Raw genomic sequence first — 20,909 nt, forward strand, 5'->3', positions numbered from 1 at the left:
CTTACAGATACTTCCAGGTTCAAAAGCATTAAGACATTACCAGGAGCAAAGTGCTGTATTTGAGGTAGCAAAGACTCCTGAGGTTTTTCATGTTGGACCTGTTGTTCAGGTTTGGACTTGTCTGTACAAATACTAGATTGCAAGTTTAGCGGTGTTGGTTATTAATTATTTGGCTTCCGTTAGTAGTGTTAACATCAAGAGGAAAAGCAGCTTAGAGTTTCCAAATGCACATACTGTAGAGCCATAGCAAACCAGTATTACCTGCCTTAAAATTGGAGCAAGGAAGTTTCCTTCATCAACATTGTATGACTTGAACACACAAAGGGTACTGGTGTTTGATGCACTAAATTATGTAGGCTAACTTCGTTTTCTGCTGGTAGCTTGTGGGCTTAGCATACTTTTTACCCAAGGAGCATCATTTCCCATTTTATCAATGTCATTACTGTGAAATCCTTTGGCAGCTTTAATTCTAGTTCCTCTAAATAATCCTGTCACCAGCAAACTTTATCTGCTTCATTGTTATCCTTTCTTTCAAATTATTTGTATCTGCTATTGAGCATATTTCTATCAGCACCAATGTTTAGAAAGATCTATTGACAGGTTTGTTCCATGCTGAAAGCTGACCATTTTTCCTGTCTTTGATTTCCTATCTTTTAATCTGAGAACTTTATTACTGCTTATCAACTTCTTTAAGAACTAAGGGAGATTATGATAGGATTTTGAAAATGTGTGTGTTGCATAAATGTGTGACTTGTACCTGCTCATCGATTCCTTCTGGAGCTCCAAGGGGCTTTGCCAAACATTACTACACAGAAATAACATCAACCCTTGAACAGCCCCACCAGTTCTGTAGGACATCGCTTTGCAGTCTGGCACAGCAATCAGATTTAATAGTGGTTACCTCTGGTGATCACTCCTGGATTCTTTATTTTCCACTTGCTTTTATTCTTCTGACATTTGGGGTAGTTTGAGCAAGTAGCAAATCTTCATATATAACTGGAGCCTAGGGATTTTAAAAGGGTTTGGTTTCTTTACAGTAGACTCTAAGTTTCTCTCAGTTTTTACTGTGAGGATGTGCACTTTTCTTTTTTGGTCAACAAGGGTAAATAGCTGCCTTGGCATTGACACAGATCATTGTCCTATTTGTAAAAACTTCTGATGATCTTCCACGTATTTCTTCTCATTCCTGCAATGAGGGAAGAGTAACCTTCACTGTTAGCTTCTGAATCAAATGACATTTTGGTTTTTAAAAGAGATAAATGGTGCAAATCATGTGAAACACAAGTTCTATGCATAAAGTTATCACCTTCTTAATCTTATCAAGAACTCTGAACTCTTTAATGTAGACTTGCTCACTCAAAAAATGAAACAATTATTCTTCGATTTGTGTATTGGAAATAGCAAAGATTTGATACTAAAACTCCCTTGGTTTGTACAGTGAGTCCTATAATAGTCAAAAGAATTATTAAGTCCTCCTTGCTTTACTGACTGCCCAGAGATGCTGTGGAGTCTGCTTCTCTGGGGGCATTCCAAACCTGCCTGAACATATTCTTCTGTGATTGATGCTAGGTCATCCTTCTTCAGCAGCAGGATGGAACTAGATGGTCTCTGGAGGTCCCTTCCAACCCCTACCATTCTCTGATTCTGTGACAATCTTTGTAGCCGTTGGCACTGTTAATGTTGCTCATTCATGAAAGTCAGTTTTCATTCTAGTTTATATGGAGGTTTCCATACTGGGCAAGATGTCTTCCTTGAGGCTGAATTCGATTGTGAAAGGCCAGCAGAAATAGTTCAGCTCATTTTTTGAATGGCAGTAAGAAGAAAACGTTGTCTTGCTTAAGGTTAAGTTACGTAAACAGAACAGCAACAGTTTTGTGGGCCTTGTGTTGTGGAGGAGTTAAAATCAAAGATGCTTTACAGTATCACAGTATAACTTAGGTTGGAAAGGACCTCAAGGATCATCGAGTCCAACCCATCAACACAGACCCCATGACTAGACCATGGCACCAAGTGCCACGTCCAATCTCCTCTTGAACGCCTCCAGGGATGGTGACTCAACCACCTCCCTGGGCAACCCGTTCCAATGATGAATGACTCACTCGGTGAAGAATTTCCTCCTCACCTCGAGTCTGAACCTCCCCTGGCGCAGCTTGGGACTGTGTCCCCTTCTTCTGGTGCCGGTTGCCTGGGAGAAGAGGCCAACCCCTTCCTGGCTACAACCACCTTTCAGGTAGTTGTAGAGGGCAATGAGGTCACCCCTGAGCCTCCTCTTCTCTTTAGTAGTGGTCCCTTTGAATGTGCCTCTTTCTGTCTCAGTTAAAGGCTCTGTATGTGTCCATGCCCTGGGTGGAAGTGTAATGAGCACAAAGCAGGAACTGTAGGTGGCAGACAGACGTTGGGAGGAGAGAGCACAAAGGGACGATGAAAATGATGGAAAGAGCATAACCACCAAAGGAGCCTCCATTCCAGAAGCTTGATTTCATTGCAGATTTTCTCAGCTTTAACTGCATTGAAACAGAAACATCTTTACCCTCAAGTATCTGTTCATAATACAAATTATTGTATTTGTCCTTTACCGTCTGGTGTAAATTTGTTCTATCTACAGGTTTCTCGTGCAGCTTACAACTCGTAGTGGAGTTGACACAGTGTTCTGTAATGGCTTTTCTGGTCTTTATCTAATGTTTTTAAATTGCTTGGAAGGACTTTTAGCAAAATCAAGATCTGAAAATTCAGAATTAGCTTGCTACTAGGTCAGTGTCCTGTGTAATATGCAAGTTTGTTCTGAAATCAGAGTAGCTTTCCTGAAAGTGTCTAAGCAGCGATAGAAGAGAAGCCAGGAATTTCTGCTGTAGACTTCTGCTATGAGCCAGCAAAACAAGGCCAGATACAAAATGTTCATTGTTGTTTTTCAATCAGTATGTGGATCTGTATGAAGTACAGTAGGTTGTGAGAAGGGCCTTAAACTACCAGCCTGTGATCAAAAAAGCAGAATATAGCAGTTCAGCGAATGCTTAAAGTGTGATGGTGACAATTTTTTGATACAGAAGATGGAGAACACAAATGGAAAGCACTCTCCTCCAGAGGTTATTTAAGTTGTCATCCCAATAGTAAGAATAAACTCAATCACTAGAATAGTATTCCTAGCTCTATGAGAGAAAACAGGCAAAACAATTATAATGGTGTTCAAAAAAGGAAAGAACCTATACTGAAAAAGCAGGTGCACAAGTCTGCACGGGAAACAGGACCAAGGAAGCAAAATTCAGAACTTCTTGTACCTAAAATTATATATTCAAGACTCAGATGGAAAATACCCTAAGGCAAACGAGGAATAGGAATTGTAGAGCAGTTTGTTTGAATTCTGTGCTTACGCAATGGTCTAGAAATGAAAATGGAATATGAAAAAAATCAAAGGATCAAGAATGGCAGGAGCATGTCAGACAAAATCAGATGAATGCATAAAATTGGTAAAAGAAAATGAAGGATAAAAAAGTTTATATCCTGGTAGATAAATTAATAAGCGGAAGGTCAGTTAAAGAACTGGGCTACAGCAAGAGTATCACAGACCAGTGGGGATTGGAAGAGAACTTTGGAGAACATCTAGTCCAGGCCCTCTGCTAGTGCAGGTTTGCACAGGAACAGGTCCAGGCAGGTTTTGACGGTCTCCAGAGAAGGAGACTCCACAACCTCTCTGGGCAACCTGCTCCAGTGTTCTGGCATCCTCATGGGAAAGAATTTTCTCCTTAAATTCAAGTGAAACCTCCTGTGTTCTAGTTTGTGCCTGTTGCCCCTTGTCCTGTCACTGGACACAACTGGCAAAGCCCAGCCCCATCCTCTTGACCTCCACTCTTTAGCTCTCACTGAGCATTGAGAAGATCTGCTTTCAGTCTGCTCTCCTCCATGCTAAAGAGCCCCAGGAATACACTTTTGCTGTGTATGCTGTGTGTCAGGTGAATGGTAAAGGGGTCACTTTGCAGGGGGAATTCATAGAATGCTTTCAAACCTGCTTTGGGAACTGACAGATACTTGGGTTTGATTCTGTAGCTTAATTGTTGCTGAGGCTGTAGGGTTTTTTCCATTGGGATTCTTGCTGATTCATTCAGTAAGAGTTCCTTGTTTAAAGGTATCCTGAGGATGAATTAGGACTGTGTCTTTTAGAAAGATACTTCCTTTGGAGTGCTGCCTCACTGGTGGCAGAAGTTGGGCAATGTAGAGTGTGTGCAACAGGAAGAATTAGGGGATATATCAGTCACAGGGTCTTCTATTCCTGCATGTGCCATGAAAACTGCAATTCAATTAAGCATTTAGTCTAACTTCTTTCTAGAATCCTGACTTCTGGCTTCAGTTAAGCGTTTTGGTTTTCAAGCACAGGAATCAATAGAAAGTTAGGAGCCCTGGTGGGATTTGGGAGTCTCAGCATCTCTTTGGATGCACTTCAGCTGTCCCAAGACTGCTTCCATTTACATTAATGTTTAATGCCTATTGATTCCAGTAAGGTAAGTTCTACTTAAATGTTCCTGTGTAATCCTGAGCAAGCCACAGAAAATCAACTTTTTTAGAGGCATGAGTGATTTCTGGTTAGTTTAAGGCAGCTCTTTTCTGGGAATAGTAAATGAAGTGTACCATGACCGAAGCTGAGCACTGAGAAATAATGCATTCTTTATGGTTTGACTTGAGGTGTTTATTATCTTTCATATGGAGATGTGTCACTAACACTTCTGGGGTGATAAAAAACTGCACTTAGGGACCTTGTAGAAGTGTTTTTTTCTTAAGATCTAAATGGTGAGTGTGGAGAAAGCTATAAGAAATGCACATGGAATGATATCAAGGGGGAAAAATATTGTCCACCCAGCAATCCTGTATTCATCATTGATTTTTGCAAAGGTCTTTATTAAACATGCCCTTTCGTGACAATTTCAACAGTCAAGATTACTTCCCAACTCATGACCTTTATATAGTCACAGAATCATTAGGGTTGGAAAAGATCGCTAGGATCATCAAGTCTAGCCGTCAAACCAATACCACCATGCCCACTAAACCAGGTCCCAGAGTGCCCTGTCTCCTTTATTTCTTTAACACTTCCAAGGATGGTGATTCCACCATTTCCCTGGGCAGCCCTCACTTGGATCCAGCCTCCTTTTAGGGAGTTGTAGAGAGTGAGGGAGTCCCCCCTCAGTCCTCTTTTGACCATACTAAACAATCCCAGTTCCCTCAACTGCTTCTCACCAGAGCTGTTTTCTAGACCCTCACCAGCTTCCTTGCCCTTCTCTGGACACACTCCAGCAGCTCAGCATCTTTCAGCTAGTGCAAGAGAGGATAATTTTTCATTTGATAGTCTCCAGTGGAGGTCTTCTAGTATCTTCCTCTTGATGCCTTTATAAATATTCCTTCTGGTTACTGGTTTTTCTGTTAGTGTATTTTCCTGTTAATCAGTCACCATGAATTTAGGGTCCCATGATTAATCCTTTGGCAGGAAACTAGGAGCTTGCTTTATGTCCATTGATTTTAATCTTGAGCTGCAATTTTCCCTCCACTGTTCTTGCAGCTTACTCATTTTGTGCAGGAGGTTCAAAAGAGAAGGGATAAAATCAGCTGTTTTTATTCTGTGAGATGGAAACTGACTGTACAGCAGAGTTAGTGTAAGGACATAGTGCCTCATTTATTGCCCACTGCCAGTGGTTTAGATTTCAAGAGTTCATTTATTAGTGAGTGATTTGTTTTCATTAGTAGTGTTTAAATGATTGTGGGCTATTACAGCTGGAGTACCACTTAGCTCTATAGGAGCTTCCTCTCCTATGGAAGCAACAGAATTGCCATATGCAGGAGGCTGCTGGAGTGTAGTATTTGATATGATGGTGCTCTCTGATTTCCAGTGGTGGTTAGTACCTTCTCTTTCATGGATTCATAGCATCATTTTGGTTAGAAAAGATCTTTAAGATCATCAAGTCCAACCAGTATCTAACTCTAACAAGTCTAGTGCTAAGCCTTGTCCCTCAGCACCACGTCTCTGCCTGTTTTAAGTGCCTCCAGGGATAGAGATTCAGCCTCTTCCCTGGGGTGCTTGTTCTAGCCTTTAACAACCCTTTCAATGAAAAAGTTTTAATGTCCAACTTAAACATCCCCTGATACAACTTGAGGCCATTTCATTTTATCCTATCTCTTGTTACTAGGGACATGTCCCAAAGTGCCAAGTCTATCTGGTTTTTTAACACCTTCAGGGATGGTGAGTCTACCACTTACCTGGGCAGCCCATTTCAATGCCTGACCACTATTTGAGTAAAGAAATTGTTCATAAAGCAGGGGGTTGGAGCACCTCTGCTGGACAGGCTGAGGGAGCTGGGGTTGTTCAGGCTGGAGAAGAGGAGGTTCCAGGGAGACCTAATAGCAGCCTTCCAGTACCTGAAGGGGCCCTTCAGGAAGGATGGGGATGGGGAGAGACTCTTTACAAGGGCCTGTGGTGACAGGACGAGGGGCAATGGCTTCAAACTAGAGAAGAGCATATTTAGATGGGATATTAGGAAGAAGTTCTTTGCTGTGAAGGTGGTGGAACACTGGAACAGGTTGCCCAGGGAGGTGGTTGAGGCCCCTTCCCGGGAGATATTCAATGCAAGACTTGACGAGGCCCCAGGCAGCCTGGTCTAGTTGGAGATGTCCCTGCTGACTGCAGGGAGGTCAGACTGGATGACCTTTGGAGGTCTCTTCCAGCCTGGACCATTCTATGATTCAGTCTATGATTATAATATCTAATTGAAAACTTCCCTAGTGCAACTTGAGGCCATTTTCTCTTGTCCTGTCACTTGTTACTATTAAGAAGAGACCAATACCCCCCTTACTCCAGACGCCTTTGAGGTAGTTGCAGAGAATGAGAATATCTCCCCTCAACCTCCATTTCTCCAGACTAGACAACCCCAGTTCCATCAGCTGTTCTTCATAAGCCCTGTTCTTCAGACCCTTCACCAGCTTTGCAAAGGTGAGGGGACTGGAACATATACCTTACAAAGAAAGAACGAGTGAGCTGGAGCTGTTTAGCCTGGAGAAGATGAGACTGAGAAGGGATCTTATCAATGCTGATCAATATCGAAAGGGCGAGTGTCAGGAGGATGGAGCCAGATTCTTCTCAGTGAGGTCCAGTAATAGGACAAGGGGCAATGGACACAGTCTGGAGCACAGGAGGTTCTGTGTGAACATAAAGAATTTTTTTTCCTTTTGAAAGTGCCAGAGCACTGGAGCTGCCCAGGGAGGTTGTGGAGTCTCATCTGGAGAGATTCCAGACCTGTGTGGACATGTTCCTTTGTATGATTGTCTCTGGGGGATCCTGTTCTAGCAGAGAGTTTGGACTAGATAATCTTCAGAGGTCCCTTCCAACTGCTATCGTGCTGTGATTGTGTGTAATGAGAAGAGTACAGGTAACAGCATGCAGTGAGAGGAAGAGGTATCCATGCAGTTGAGGTGGTTTCTAAGAGAGCATTCCACTTTTTAGTACTCTGAGATGTACTGGGAAGCTTTCACTTACTCAAAACAGCTCTCGCTGTTGGGGCAAATATTGAAATATATCTGCATTTACAGATACCTCATCGATAAAACAGGTCTCAACTGTCAGACGCTATAATTTTCTTGTTTTATATTAATATGTTGCATTACTAATTGCTTGTTAATTATATGACAATTACCATGCCCAAACTGAAGCTGCTGCTGTTAAACCGAGGCTCACTGTGTTACTCAGCATGAAATGGAGAAGTAAATATTATTCTATGAAGAAGCAAAACCAACTCAAGAAATCAATATTTCATCTGCGGCGTGAAACTATCCCCCTACTAAGATAGAGAGGATTGATGTGCTGTAGCTCTGCTGGAATTTTTTGTGTTTGTAGTGATTGTTTTTCATGGAATGGAATATCAGCATTAAAACATTCACATAATATTTGGTGTGTTTAAATTATCATCATTTATACTTTGTACGGGGCCTAATAGTATTAGCTCTTAAGCTTATGCTGTTACGGTTTGAGGTTTTGGAGCCATGCAGTTGATCATTAATCCAATTGAACTCACTCTTTGCAATGTTAATGTCATCTGGATGGATTTTGTTGTTCTGCAGTTTGCTTAATTATTATTTTTTTTTTGCATTTCCTCTGTTAATAAAAGTTTATGAAGCCTCATAAAGAAGATTGTGCATTAACAACAAGAAGTTCTCTACAACTGACTTGTGTTACGTGGTTGGAGATTGGGATGATGTCAGTTGCAAAGGCAGCAATGTTTAAAAGTATTATTTGTTTATACTGACTGATTTGAAGATCAGATCACAAGAATTTCCTTTGCTGTTGTTGTTACATTTTCAATTTCAGTAGCTTTGTTCCATTTTCAGTGAAAAGTTAATCAGCTTTGCTGCTCAGTTAACAGCAGGGGATGACTTAATCCGTATGAAGGAATAACACTGGTGCAGTGGCTGCTGCTCTTCTTGACCTGGCTCGTGTTTTGGCCAAGCCCTTCTGGAAATAACCCCATGGGATGATACTGTGCTAGCTCAGCTCTGCAGGTGCTGTAGCTGCACTCACACAATGCTGTGTACGATCCATAAGCCCCATTGATCCTGAGCTAAGGAGTTTGAAAACCACCCCTGTGTCTCTGCATAGAGATTGTGGTGTATCTGTAATCCAGGGGACTCAACATTGGAGAAGTACTAGCAGTGGCTGTGGAACTGAAAGATGGTCTTAATTTTATTTTGCACATAAAATTAAAAACACTTGGCAACTGCAGGCATGACGCAAGTCCTACATGGCTATCACTTCTGTATCACACTCAGTTGTACAAAGACAAGACAGACAGTTTTACTACTCCCTAGTCTGATAGTGCTTCAAAGGACAGAGGGTTTTTTGAAGCACTTCTTCAAGAAAGTCTTGTTCAATGCATTGCTGTGGTTGTTGCATTCTGTACTCTTTCATGTGTGTTACTGAGCTGTAAGTTTAGCAGCAACTTTGATGTAGCAAAAAATGGATTGTGTTAATTTCTTTTGTTCCTTTATTACATTACAGGTACTGTAAGAATTGAAATGTTCAGGAACATGCAAAATGCAGAAATCATAAGGAAAATGACAGAAGAATTTGACGAGGTATAGTATACCAATAGGTCTTTAAACATTGTGAAATACATTACAATAAGCTTTTGTTTTAAAATCAAAATGCAGTGGGCAAGAAACCAGTGGATAAGGAATGTCTTTGTGTGCAAATTTGCTTTGACAAGCAGAGCAGTGATTTGAACTGTTGGGTGAGGAATAATAAGCCAGCATCAGCTTTAGGAAAGAATAATGGAAAACCAGCAAGTAATGAAATAATTTGGAGAGGTCATTATAGTTGCTCATCTTGAAATATTGGTGTTGTGGATTGAGTAGGCCCTGCATGCTGAAATACTGGCCCTGAAGAGTTTGCAAATTAGCCAGTTTAATGACGTAAGGATACTGTCGCACAAAAGCACAGAGTAAGCTCCTGTCCAGTCCTGTCAGAGAGCCCAGCCAGCTGTGACTCTGCAAGAAGCCTGGGTCTGTTAGCCCTAGTTTGGATCTATGTAGACCTTCATCTACCATTGTATGGTTTTAGGGATGTCATTGCCTGGCCTCATCCTGGGTAATAGGTTAAGAAGAAGAGTGAAGATTAGTGAGGTTGATAAGCTGGTGACAGGTCTAGAGAACGAGTCATCTAAGGAGCAGCTGAGGGAACTGGCATTGCTTAGTCTGAAGAGGAGGCTGAGGGGATGCTGTCTTGTTCTTTACAACTAGCCTGTGGTGAGGTGGAGGTCACTCTCCTCCTCAGGTAACTAGCAATAGGACAAAAGGAAATAGCCTCAAATTACACCAGGGGAGGTTTAGATTGGATATTAGGAGAAATGTCTTTACTGGAAGAGTGGTCAGGCATTGGAACCGGCTGTCTGCACAGGGAGGTGATGGAGTCACCATTCCTGAAGGTGTTAAAAAACTGTGTAGACATGGCACTTAAGGACATGGTTTGGTGGGCATGGTGATGTTGGCTTGCCAGCTGGACTTGATGATCTTTGAAGTCTTTTTCAACCTTAATGATTCTGTGATTGAAATGTGTGTGGTTTGATTAAATTTGAAAGACTTTTTTTTTTGCTGCAGGGGAATACAAAGTTCAGGTAAAAAATTATTTGATTTACAGCTCTTTTGCACTTACATTGCTAGCTTTACATGGCTCAGTCTGGGTGATAAGTTCTGAGAGATCAGCAGTGCTTGTTCTTCACAAAACTACAGAATAAGTATGTACAGATGGATTTAACTTTGATACTACTGACTACTTATCTTGGGAGAGAGATTCAGGCTGGAGCATTGATCTTTTGGATAATCTGGAGTTGTCTTATATATCATGCAACGGGGGAGATTGCATTTAATTGGTTTCACTGAAGGGGAAAGAAGAATTTTCTAATTATGGGGAAACTGTTTCACTGAAATGCAATATTGCTTGAATTGAGAATAGTAAAAGCAGACTTGGAGAGGAGTTAAATGTAAATGAACTAAATGCACACATAGAATCACAGAAAGTTTTTGATTAGAAGGGACCTGAAAAATCTTCTAGTTCAAATACCCCCACATGCATGGGGAAACCTTCCACTAGACCAGGTTGCTCAAGGCAGCCTGGAGAAGAGGAGACTCAGGGGTGACCTTATCACTCTCTACAACTACCTGAAGGGAGGTTGTAGACAGGCGGATGATGGTCTCTTCTCCCAGGCACCCAGTACCAGAACAAGAGGACACAGTCTCAGGCTGCACCAGGGGAGGTTCAGGTTGGATATTAGGAAGAAGTTCTATACAAAAAGAGTGATTGCCCATTGGAATGGGCTGCCCGGGGAGGTGGTGGAGTCGCCGTCATTGGAGGTGTTCAGGAGGAGACTTGATGGGGTACTTGGTGCCATGGGTTAGCTGTTTGGGTGGGTTGGATTGGTTGATGGGTTGGAGGCAATGATCTTGAAGGTCTCTTCCAACCTGGTTTGGTTTATTCTAAATAAAGGCTCCATCCAACCTGGCCTTGAACATTTCCATGAGGGGCATCCACAACCTCCTTGGGCAACCCGTCCCAGTGTCTTGCCACCCTCACTGTAAAGAATTTCTTCCTAATGTCCAGTCTAAACCTACCCTGTTCCAGCTTAAAGTCATTCCCTCTCCCTAGTTTTCTTGTTACAAGGCACTGTAAAAACTCTCTGCCCAGCTTTCTTATGAGCCCCCTTCAGGTATGAGATGGAGGGTTAGAAGTGAGAAACATGAATGTGTGTAGTCATCTCAGTTTTCACCGTTGTGTTCTTCATGCTCTCAACATCAAAGATCATCTTGCAGAGTCGATCCAAGATTTTGTTATGGCCCCTACTGTCACTTTCCTGATATCTTCTTCATCCTGTCTGTAATCTACATGCCTATTCCAATCTTGCAATAGTCTCTGGAAGATAAGATGTATGAAACTGTATGGAGCTTGTGAATCTGTAGTAAAATTTCTATCCTTTCTGTCAGAAGGCACGTTTTACCACACTGGAAAGGGTAAACTTAAAAGATTTTAAAAGGGCCAATAATGACTCTCTGATAAGATCTCAAGTGTAAACTTGAGTAAAGCAGAGTTTGTGGGGAGGGGACATTCATCTGATTAGAATATTAACCTGGATTTGAAGTGGAGATGGAAAATGACACAAACCTTCAATCACACAAGCCTTTTGCCTTTTTGTTTTGGGTCTTGACCTTAAATATTTTGAGAAATTCCTTTCTCATGCTTTCCCCTGACTTCCTAACCTAGGACACAAGAAAAAGAATTGGTTCTTGGTGCATAGCTTTAACCATACAGAGCTAATATTGCAAGTCTGTAGACAGTTACAACGTGGTCTTGGGAAAAGTGTTTTCATGCCAACAGGCTACTTTGCTGAAGGTTAATGTATTGCTTTTATTTCTTATTCTCTGTTGGCTTCAAGCAACAAGATAGTGTTCAGCTTAGAAACTTAGGTGATGATAGCGACAACAACATCAAAACAAATTAAATGGAGGGACTTCTGATACTTCATATTTTCATTTTCTTCTTCTTCAGGACAGTGGTGACTATCCACTTACCATGCCTGGGCCACAGTGGAAGAAGTTTCGATCAAACTTCTGCGAGTTCATCGGAGTGCTCATTCGGCAGTGTCAATACAGCATCATTTATGATGAATACATGATGGACACAGTTATCTCTCTTCTGACTGGTTTGTCAGACTCCCAGGTCCGGGCTTTCAGGCACACCAGTACATTAGCTGGTAAGTATACTACCAGTCAGATAATGCAGACCTGTATGAGATGTCTCCCATGAGATGGGTGAATTTCTTTCCTGAAGTAACTATTCTGCAAACAAAGCAGTACTAGGGTGGTGTGGTGGGTTGACGTTTTACCCCCAACATTAACTTTGCCAGGCCAACTCAGTTAGAAGCAAATGAAACTGTATTTACAAACAAAGACTACACTCTACGATGGAATGCAATTAATATGTCCAGAATGTACAGTATTTACAATATTATACAGATATTTACAGTTAGCAAACAACACAAAACCCCCCTGGTCAAGAGACCAGGAAAGCAGTTCCACTGCCCCCCCAGTCCCAAGAGAGAAAGGAGCGGAGAGAGACTTAGGTTAGACTTAGCCAAGGTCAGCCAAAGCACATTATCTCTCTTGAGCAAAGCAAAACAGCCAAGATCAGAAGAGAAGATAAAAGGAGAAAGAATTGCTGTGGTACAGCTCCTCTTATTCCAGATACTTACCCAGTGAATTTGTTTAGAATAATCTTTTGGTTTCCTTTTTACACCCAATAGTGATTTATTTATAATTTTCTACTTTTCTGCTCGAAATCTGTAACTACATTTTAAAGGCATAGCCTAAAACCACCACAGGTGGCTAGTTTGAGTGTAGGTGTCTAAAGCTGGTTGTGTCAGGTTGCTCATCATGTCCTGAAATATATCTTGTAGAAAGATTCTTCTCCCTAAACTCTTCCTAGATCATGCCAAGTATTTAAAGCCTTTATAGGAGGTAATTGGCATAATTGAAATATTTCTTTTGCCAATATTTGCTATATATTTAGCCACTCTTTCCACAATCAGCCCCTTATAACTTTATTCAGATTTCCAGGTGTAATAACCAGTTTTCAACAGATTCAATCAGAATTTGGTTAACATTTCATCTCTTGCTGTGAATCTACGAGGCAGCTTTCCAATGATACTGAGAAACCAACTCCAAATTTGATTTAGACTTTGCTTTTAAAGTTGAAAACCAAACCCTTTTAGCTCACAGTGACTGACCTTTTGGAAGCCTGTCTCCTTGCATTCTTCACCTAACTCAGTTACAAAACTTAAATTATGCAGACCTGAGTTTCCATGTTTGCTTTACCTTTACGTGTTCACTGTTCAAAGGTGAACACTATTAGAGCTGCAGTGGAAATCTGCTGGAAATACATGCCTATTATTTATACTGAGATGAAAACTCTGTTCCTTTCCAGTTGATGGTATCTTCAATTCCAGGTGATTTTGATTTTGTCTTTGCCTACATTGTGGTTACTTGTTTCACAGGAGAGAGGTCATAGAGTGAGGTATGCGCTCTGGTCTCTTCTTGATTAGTTCATCCTGTTTGGAAATTATGAGTGGCTTGGTTGAGAGGAGACGAAATGGCACTATATATTAGAGGTGTTCCATAAGAACAACATTATGTGGAAGAAATAGTTGCCATCATTTGGAATAGATTGTGGAGATAGAGGTGTCAAACAAGGATAAAGCCAAGGTTCATCACAACTAGCTTTGGTTATTTAAGCCACTGCTTGTTCCTTGCATCAGATATACACATCTAGCACTTAGATTAGGAATAGGAGCTGCCCAAGATCTCCAACATTCCAATGATAATATATGTCATTTGTTTGTTTGTTTAACAAGCTTGAGGGCTTTGTTTTGATTCTACAAATTTCTTTCAAACTTATTTTTGCACATTTCATTCCATTGCTGTCCTGCAGGGCAGGGGTCAGCACAATGCCACAGAGCTCAGTCTTCATAAGGATTATGAATATTTACTTGTAGCATTTTCTTTATTCTTAAGGGAGTGGTTTTGAGGTCTTTGTTTTCAATTTTCCTCCCTGCTAGCCAATTTGAATCAGAAACGATACACTGCAGCAAGAAACTTCAGGCAAAAATTACATGTGGGTCCTTCTAAAGTTACCATCTTTGAACAACAGCAACATGAGACAAAGTTACCATACAAGTAGCTTCACATCTCCATGTGTGTAGTTGCTTTTCTGTCTCTGAAGGCAACACTGCATATTTAGCAAGAGATGATGTGATAGTTTGTTACCTTATTTTGCTGTTTTTTTCAGGATTGTCAAATGTGATATGCCACAAAATGTGGGAAAATCCCTTATTAATGTATTTGTAAGTGTAAATGAAGATAGAAAATTTTATACATGGTAAATACTATATCCAGCATGTGTGAAAAAGCATATAAAGGGGTATGTAAAGTTATAGTGGTTTATTTATGCAACTATACACTTAACTTCAGAGCAGCGCTAGAAGTATTTTCAGAGAAACAATGCTGTGCTCCCTTATAATTGAGTATGGGCTAAGAGTTGTCCTGTGGGAGGCATCTGTAATAAGGATTCATAGTAGGGAAATGTATTCCACACTAATTGCTTTTTTGGTGTACACCTCCTGCAGATTCACATACTTGCCCACTAACCTTAGGCACTCAGAACTTGCATAATATTCTGGAGGAGATGGCAAAGAGCATTGCCTGGAGTTCAGTGCAACATACATGCTCTTTTCTAATCTTCACATCAGCTGAGTAACCTCAGTATTTCTTGGGAGGCTTTGTGTCAGGGTCAAGTTGGTTGTTTTCTGTGAGCATGGATCTGACTACAGGTAAAGAGTCATATTATGTCTTCTGCCTTTGCAGCTATGAAGCTTATGACTGCTCTTGTGAATGTTGCCTTAAACCTGAGCATTCATCAGGATAATACACAGAGGCAGTACGAAGCTGAGAGAAACAAAATGATTGGCAAAAGAGCTAATGAAAGATTGGAGCTGCTGCTTCAGAAAAGAAAAGAGGCAAGTGAAAAGATGATTTTTTTTTTTTTTCCTGGTTCATGTGTATTCTCTGCAACAGAAAGTCCAGGGTGGTTTGCCTTAAGTACTGTAGTGAGAAACAAGGAATTAGTTCTGTAGTCATGTTTGTATGATCTCAAGCATATGACTTGGGCTACATTCTTCAGTTTTGCGTTAGCACATTCTACTGAGTTTGTGTGCTGTTCTGTGCACACAGGATAATGTCTGCTCTCAGGCTTGTGCATTTGACCAGGCAGGGAGGAAATTAGTCTCAAGTTGTTAAGTAGTAACTATTTTGGTTATAAAAATTACTTTGAAAAGAGGCTCACATGTAATCCCTCACTGCAATGCCCCTTTCTCCCTTGCATAACTGAAATTATTCTGTAGTGTCTCATTAGTACTTCTTTTTGTAGCCTCTTTCAAGAAACACTGGAGTGGGGGCTATAGCACCTGGTCTCAGTGAGAAGAAGCTAGGGAGACAATAAAGTCGCTTTTAGTAAGTACCAATATGACACTAGGTGAGCAAAATCATTAGAAGGTTGCTGTAATCGTCCTAAAATAAAGTATTACATCCCAGGAAATTCAGTTGTGGAGTTGTACTTAAAGATGACAAGTAGAAAATGAATAGGCAATTCACCCAAACAGCCATAGTCTGGGAAGATGCCATGTCAGACTCATAAGATTGATTGAAAAGTTGAAGTATTTATGACTTAGATTTACATTTATTCTTTTTTTGTGTATTAGTTTTGAATATATTTTTCCACCACTGTTTTACACTGCGGCAAATTAAAGATCTCTCAGAACTTTACGTTGTATGCAACTTGAATTCTTTCAGGTGTAACTTGGACTCAAAATTCCTTGACCATATAGTCTCTGTCTGAGGATGATTATGATTATGTATTTGTGGGTTAATTTTCCTTCTATGATCCACATTACAATTTTGTTTGGCTTTCATAACTCTTTAAAATCATGCATTAAGTTACAAAGCAAAGAAGAATCTCTCTGCCCAAACTACAAGAAGAAACATTTTAAATATTAAATGCAGTGTCAACCTTTAAGCATTTTAAAAAGCAGAACTGCTTTGTCAAAACAGCTGAAGTGCAGTTTCTATTCCAGATTTCTTGATTGTTGCTTTGGATTTCCAGACAAGGACCAAGTTACTGATTACACTGAAAAACTAAACTAAGCTTGGTTTAGTATCTCTGTGTCTATGGACATCCTCTCTGCTCATTCTTTCAGCTGTTCTTTTTGATGTCTTTTGAAGTTGCAGTGTATAATTTCTCTGGGGAGACTGAAGCCATGATTTCCAGGCTAGCACAGGGCTGTGAAACTGAATGAGCATGTGGCAAACCTTAACTTTTGTCATTTATGTTCAGTCTTTCTCCTATCACTACTCACTGAAACTAATAAAAAATGTTGCATAGGAGTAAGCCAGAGAGTTGTGATGGTTGAGTATGTCCTCAAATACATGGTGTTAAGCCCAGCAGAGCACCTGGTGTAGAAAAGGTTTATAAGATTTGGATGACCTAACTACTCTGTAAGAATTCCTAATGTAATGCTGTATGGTCCCTGCGTTTAAATATGCTGAATTTACAACAGGATTCTTAGTTGTTTGTTTTGATGTAGTGCCATCATAAGCAGCCCTCATAGGCAAATACACAGACACGTGTTTCTCTTCATGAAGATCTGTAGGGACAGTTTGCAAGCCAAGTATGGCAGATTAATCTGAAGCAGAAGCGATGGAACAGTCTCTGAAGTCTTTCATTCTCATACTGTCTTACACATACCTTATGTAAAAGCAGTGTGTGAAGGTCTGCTCTTGACAATGAGAACTGGGTGGTTTATGTAACACAATATGCCATAAAACAGGAGGTTTTAGCTGTTGTCGGTAGTAATCCAAATTTTGTGTTTGTTGTGCATGTCTTCTTGAGCTTCTCAAAATGCTTGCCCAGTCAAGAAGAGAATGTCATCCTTACTTTTACTTGAAGAGGAGCACATTAGATCACTTTTGCATTGTTAAGAGCAGGAATCCTGAGACACAAATGCTCTCTCAAGATGCCTGAATTTAAGCACTGAAATTCAAGTACATGATCTAGAGAAGCTGAAAGTGTAAAAAGCAAAGTTTGGGAGAAAATTAATATTTTTGTAAAAATGGTTAATTCAATACTGAAGATACTGTTCAGAACTGTATCTTTTAAATGTTAGCATATAAAAGGGTTCTCACAATGACCTACTGAATCTCTGATTGTCCTTCTAAACCAGGTCTGCCTCAGCACCTAAGTACCTGTATTGGTTCTATAGCTCATACCTCACCAAGTTTATAGCAAGCTTTAAATTCCCTATAGAAAAAAGGGAGGAAGTCATTCCTGCTGTCCCCTCATCTATGCCACTTAGTCTTGTACAGTGCTGCTCAACTTCTCATTCAGGGATATGTCAGAGTACATTTTCTTCAGTGTTTTAGCCTCCTCATGATTCTTGAAGTTCAGACTCTCCTACCTATCTTCTGTGGTGTGTTTTTCTATTAATGATTAATAGCCAGAGTTATCCAGGAGCTACACCTTTGCCTTTGAGGGTCTCATGAATTTTTCAGAAGGCCTCCCAAGGCTTCTGGGTTCTTTCCCATCCTCCTTTTACTCCACAGTGTGTGCTAGGTTGTCTCTAGCACCATGTTTCTGTGGATGTTTACCTGCCTGTGTCCTGTGTAGTCAACTAGCTGAGGAGTGACTCATGCTCCATTTTGAGTTATGTATGTTTGAACAAGCATTTAGGACAAGAGGTTGCACAGGAGGAGGTTTAGATTGGTTATTAGGAAAAATGTCTTTACTGAAAGAGTGGTCAGGCTTTGGAACAGGCTGCCCAGGTGGAGTGGGCAGTGGTGGAGTGACAGTCCCTGGAGGTTTTTAAAAACCAGGTAGACATGGCACCAAAACAATTTTATTACTTAGTCTATGGATTGAACTGATGCTGGAAATAGTGGTTCTTTGTGAAGCCATGTCTAAAAATGCTTGAGTGCCAACCCTTGATGTGCACCCAACTTTTTGCTTTGTACTAATTTCTTTGGCAAGTGTATGACAATAAATTTAGTCAAGAACCCTCAATGCTTCCCCTATGCAAAACAGAGAGAGCACCTTCTTGGGTTTTTGGAAACTGGCAGACTTCACTACCTGAATTTTGCAAGCTACTTTAGATCTTAATGGGAAGATACTGCAGAAATATTTATAAGCACAGCTTGAAAAATATAAACCCCTAGGGGAAAGTGTTTATGAGCCTTTGTTCTGCAGGGAACCAGAACAGTTGACCATAATTTGTCAAGCATTGGAACAAGCTGCCCAGGGAGGCGGTGGAATCACTATCCCTGGAGATGTTCAAAGAACTTGTAGACATGGCACTTTGAGACATGGTTTAGTGGGATTGGTGGTGTTGGGTTGATGGTTGGATTTGATGGTCTTCAAGGTCTTTTCCAACCTCAAAAGTTCTGTGGTTCTGCCTCTGGCTTTAAAATGTTTTATCTGTTAAATATCTATATCCATAATTATATTAGGTTTCTTATTTTATGCATGTATGCACTCTGTACTGGCAAAGCTCTGTTGTGGTTTTCCTACAGAAAATGTGGGAAAATTTACATGACACATGATATTCTGCTTTGATGTTAAAAAGCACCTTGATGGAAGAATAATGACCTTGAATCTTGTAGCTGTTCTGCCTCTGGTGTCATCTTCTCTAACAGAACTGCATTTTGGTGTGATTAAGTCATACTTACTTGGTTTAGTACAAAAACTGACAGTATGAGAATACTTTAATTGGTTCCAAGATATTCCTTAAGAATGTATTAGCAGATTCATTGACACACAGCTTTCCATAGTGCTTCCAAAGTATGCTCATACTGCACAGCAAATAATAAGAAGGTTTTGTAGAAAAGCACTCATATTTCTTAAAACGTGCTCATAATGTCATCTTTGTTTGCTTTTGGGTTTTTCTGGTTCAGAAACTCAGCTATCTTGGGCACTGAAGGTAAAGCAACTCACACTTATGACTGAGAGCATCTTTAATTGCTTCCCTTAAAATAGGACATTGAATTTTTCAGAGAGGATTCCTAATCTGTAACCAGCTTCATTTCTTCAGTGCTCATTGGCTCACAGCTGTGTTTAACCATACACACAAGACTCTGACATTGGTGAACACAGTCTTTACCTGTCAATATTTTGGTGGCAAAAGAAATGACCACTTCAAAGCACTACTTTGAAATTAAATTAATTTATGTTTGTAGAAAATGTTAATTTTCTTCCATTAAGGCTTTGCACACACATATATATATATATATATATATAGGCATGTGCTGGAAAAAGTAGAAAATGGTGAATCTACTAATACCTTTAATTAAATGCTCTTTCATGGTCTTCTAATGTTTCCCAGTAGGGAATTGTAGAGTATCAAATTATAAATCACAGTGTTCTTTCATTTATTTTTGGTTTGTTTGTTTGTGTTTTTTTTTTGCAGCTACAAGAAAACCAAGATGAAATTGAGAATATGATGAACTCTATTTTTAAGGGTATATTTGTTCATAGATACCGGTAAGAAAATGCGTGCTATGGTAGCGTGCTAACACAGCATAATGTTAAATAATGTCAAGTTTCTGCGTTGAATTTTCTACTGATATAATATTCTAGATGCCACAAAAGCAGTATCAAGAAAGTTAGGGAAGAAAATATCAGTGTACCCTCTATTAATTAGTAGAGTCACCCACAGAACTTCATTCAGTAAAACTAGATAGAGTTGTGGGAGCCATGGAATTTGAATCTTTGTGCTTTGAAAAGCTGTCCAAGGTGGGAGCACAGATATGGTATATCTTAATATGAGAAGAAGTGATCAGTGCATATCATAAAAGCACAGTTTTGGTTGCTGAGTACCTCAGAGTATGCATTTGATTTTCTATGTATTGGGTGTAAATTACTTTCCACCATATATGCTTTAGCCACAGCTGCAACTTCACTTTAGGCTTTTTTCTCCTTAAATTATGCAATCAAAAGCCTTGGGCTGGGGTATTTTTGCTTTTGCTCATAGTTTGGGCCATTTGTAGGAAGAACATTAAACAGTAACTGAAGCATTAGCACACCACAAAGGGATGTTTTAATGGTTAATATGCTGTGTCATGCAAGTACAAAACCACAGTAGGATATAGATATAAATATAGATATATTCATGTGCATGTGTGAATGTGTTCTGTTTAATACCTGAAAACAAGCTATAAATGACCTTCTGTTTATTTTAGAATTGCACAGACCAGAATTTCTGGACAGGTGTATGCAATTTTCAGAGTATCGTTGTTGGAGAGCAGTAGTCTTTTAAAATAGAAGTTGGGTTGTTTTGCATAACAAAATACCTCAGAGCATCTGCAGTATCTTTGTGCAACCAGCTCTTTAAATGTTAATTGACTTACCAAAGTCCAAAAATAAATTATACTAAATAAACTATGCAATTAACCTTTCAGATTTCTGGTTTAAAACTTTATTAAAGTGTTTTAGACAAATGGCAGAAAACAAAAAAGGGTCTGTGAGAAGAAGGTTAGAAGGTGAAGAGGAACCCATAGTTCAGTTGGGCAGGAAGATTGTGGTAAATATGGAGAAAAACATATAGGAAATATGGAAGGGGCTTTTGCTAAGAAATATGTGAGTGTGAACAACAGAGTGGAACTGGTGCATATATCTTCAGTACCAAAGCTTGATACTTGAAAGTAAGTTTATAGCTAGTAAGCCTTGAGCTGCTTAGCAGCAGAAGGATTGGGTATACAGAGTCAACTTGTAAATTAGGTTATTAGCTCAGTGTAGC

General features: G+C 40.0%; 1 protein-coding gene across 6 annotated transcripts in view; it reads left to right on the top strand.

The window, feature by feature from the left end:
• The window catches only part of STAG1 (STAG1 cohesin complex component), a 178,718-nt gene that overhangs the window by 89,432 nt on the left and 68,377 nt on the right, over nucleotides 1-20,909 (top strand). For all 6 annotated transcript variants that reach the window (XM_068145373.1, XM_068145377.1, XM_068145378.1 and 3 more), the window contains 4 exons: nucleotides 9,026-9,102; nucleotides 12,065-12,269; nucleotides 14,935-15,086; nucleotides 19,581-19,654. In XM_068145373.1, the coding sequence (XP_068001474.1) occupies nucleotides 9,026-9,102; nucleotides 12,065-12,269; nucleotides 14,935-15,086; nucleotides 19,581-19,654 (508 nt within the window). The remainder of the gene's footprint in view (nucleotides 1-9,025; nucleotides 9,103-12,064; nucleotides 12,270-14,934; nucleotides 15,087-19,580; nucleotides 19,655-20,909) is intronic.

Source organism: Melanerpes formicivorus, unplaced genomic scaffold (assembly GCF_026170545.1).
Source record: "Melanerpes formicivorus ecotype bairdi unplaced genomic scaffold, bMelFor1.0.p_v2 SCAF_12, whole genome shotgun sequence".
In the NCBI taxonomy this organism is placed as follows: Eukaryota; Metazoa; Chordata; class Aves; order Piciformes; family Picidae; genus Melanerpes; species Melanerpes formicivorus.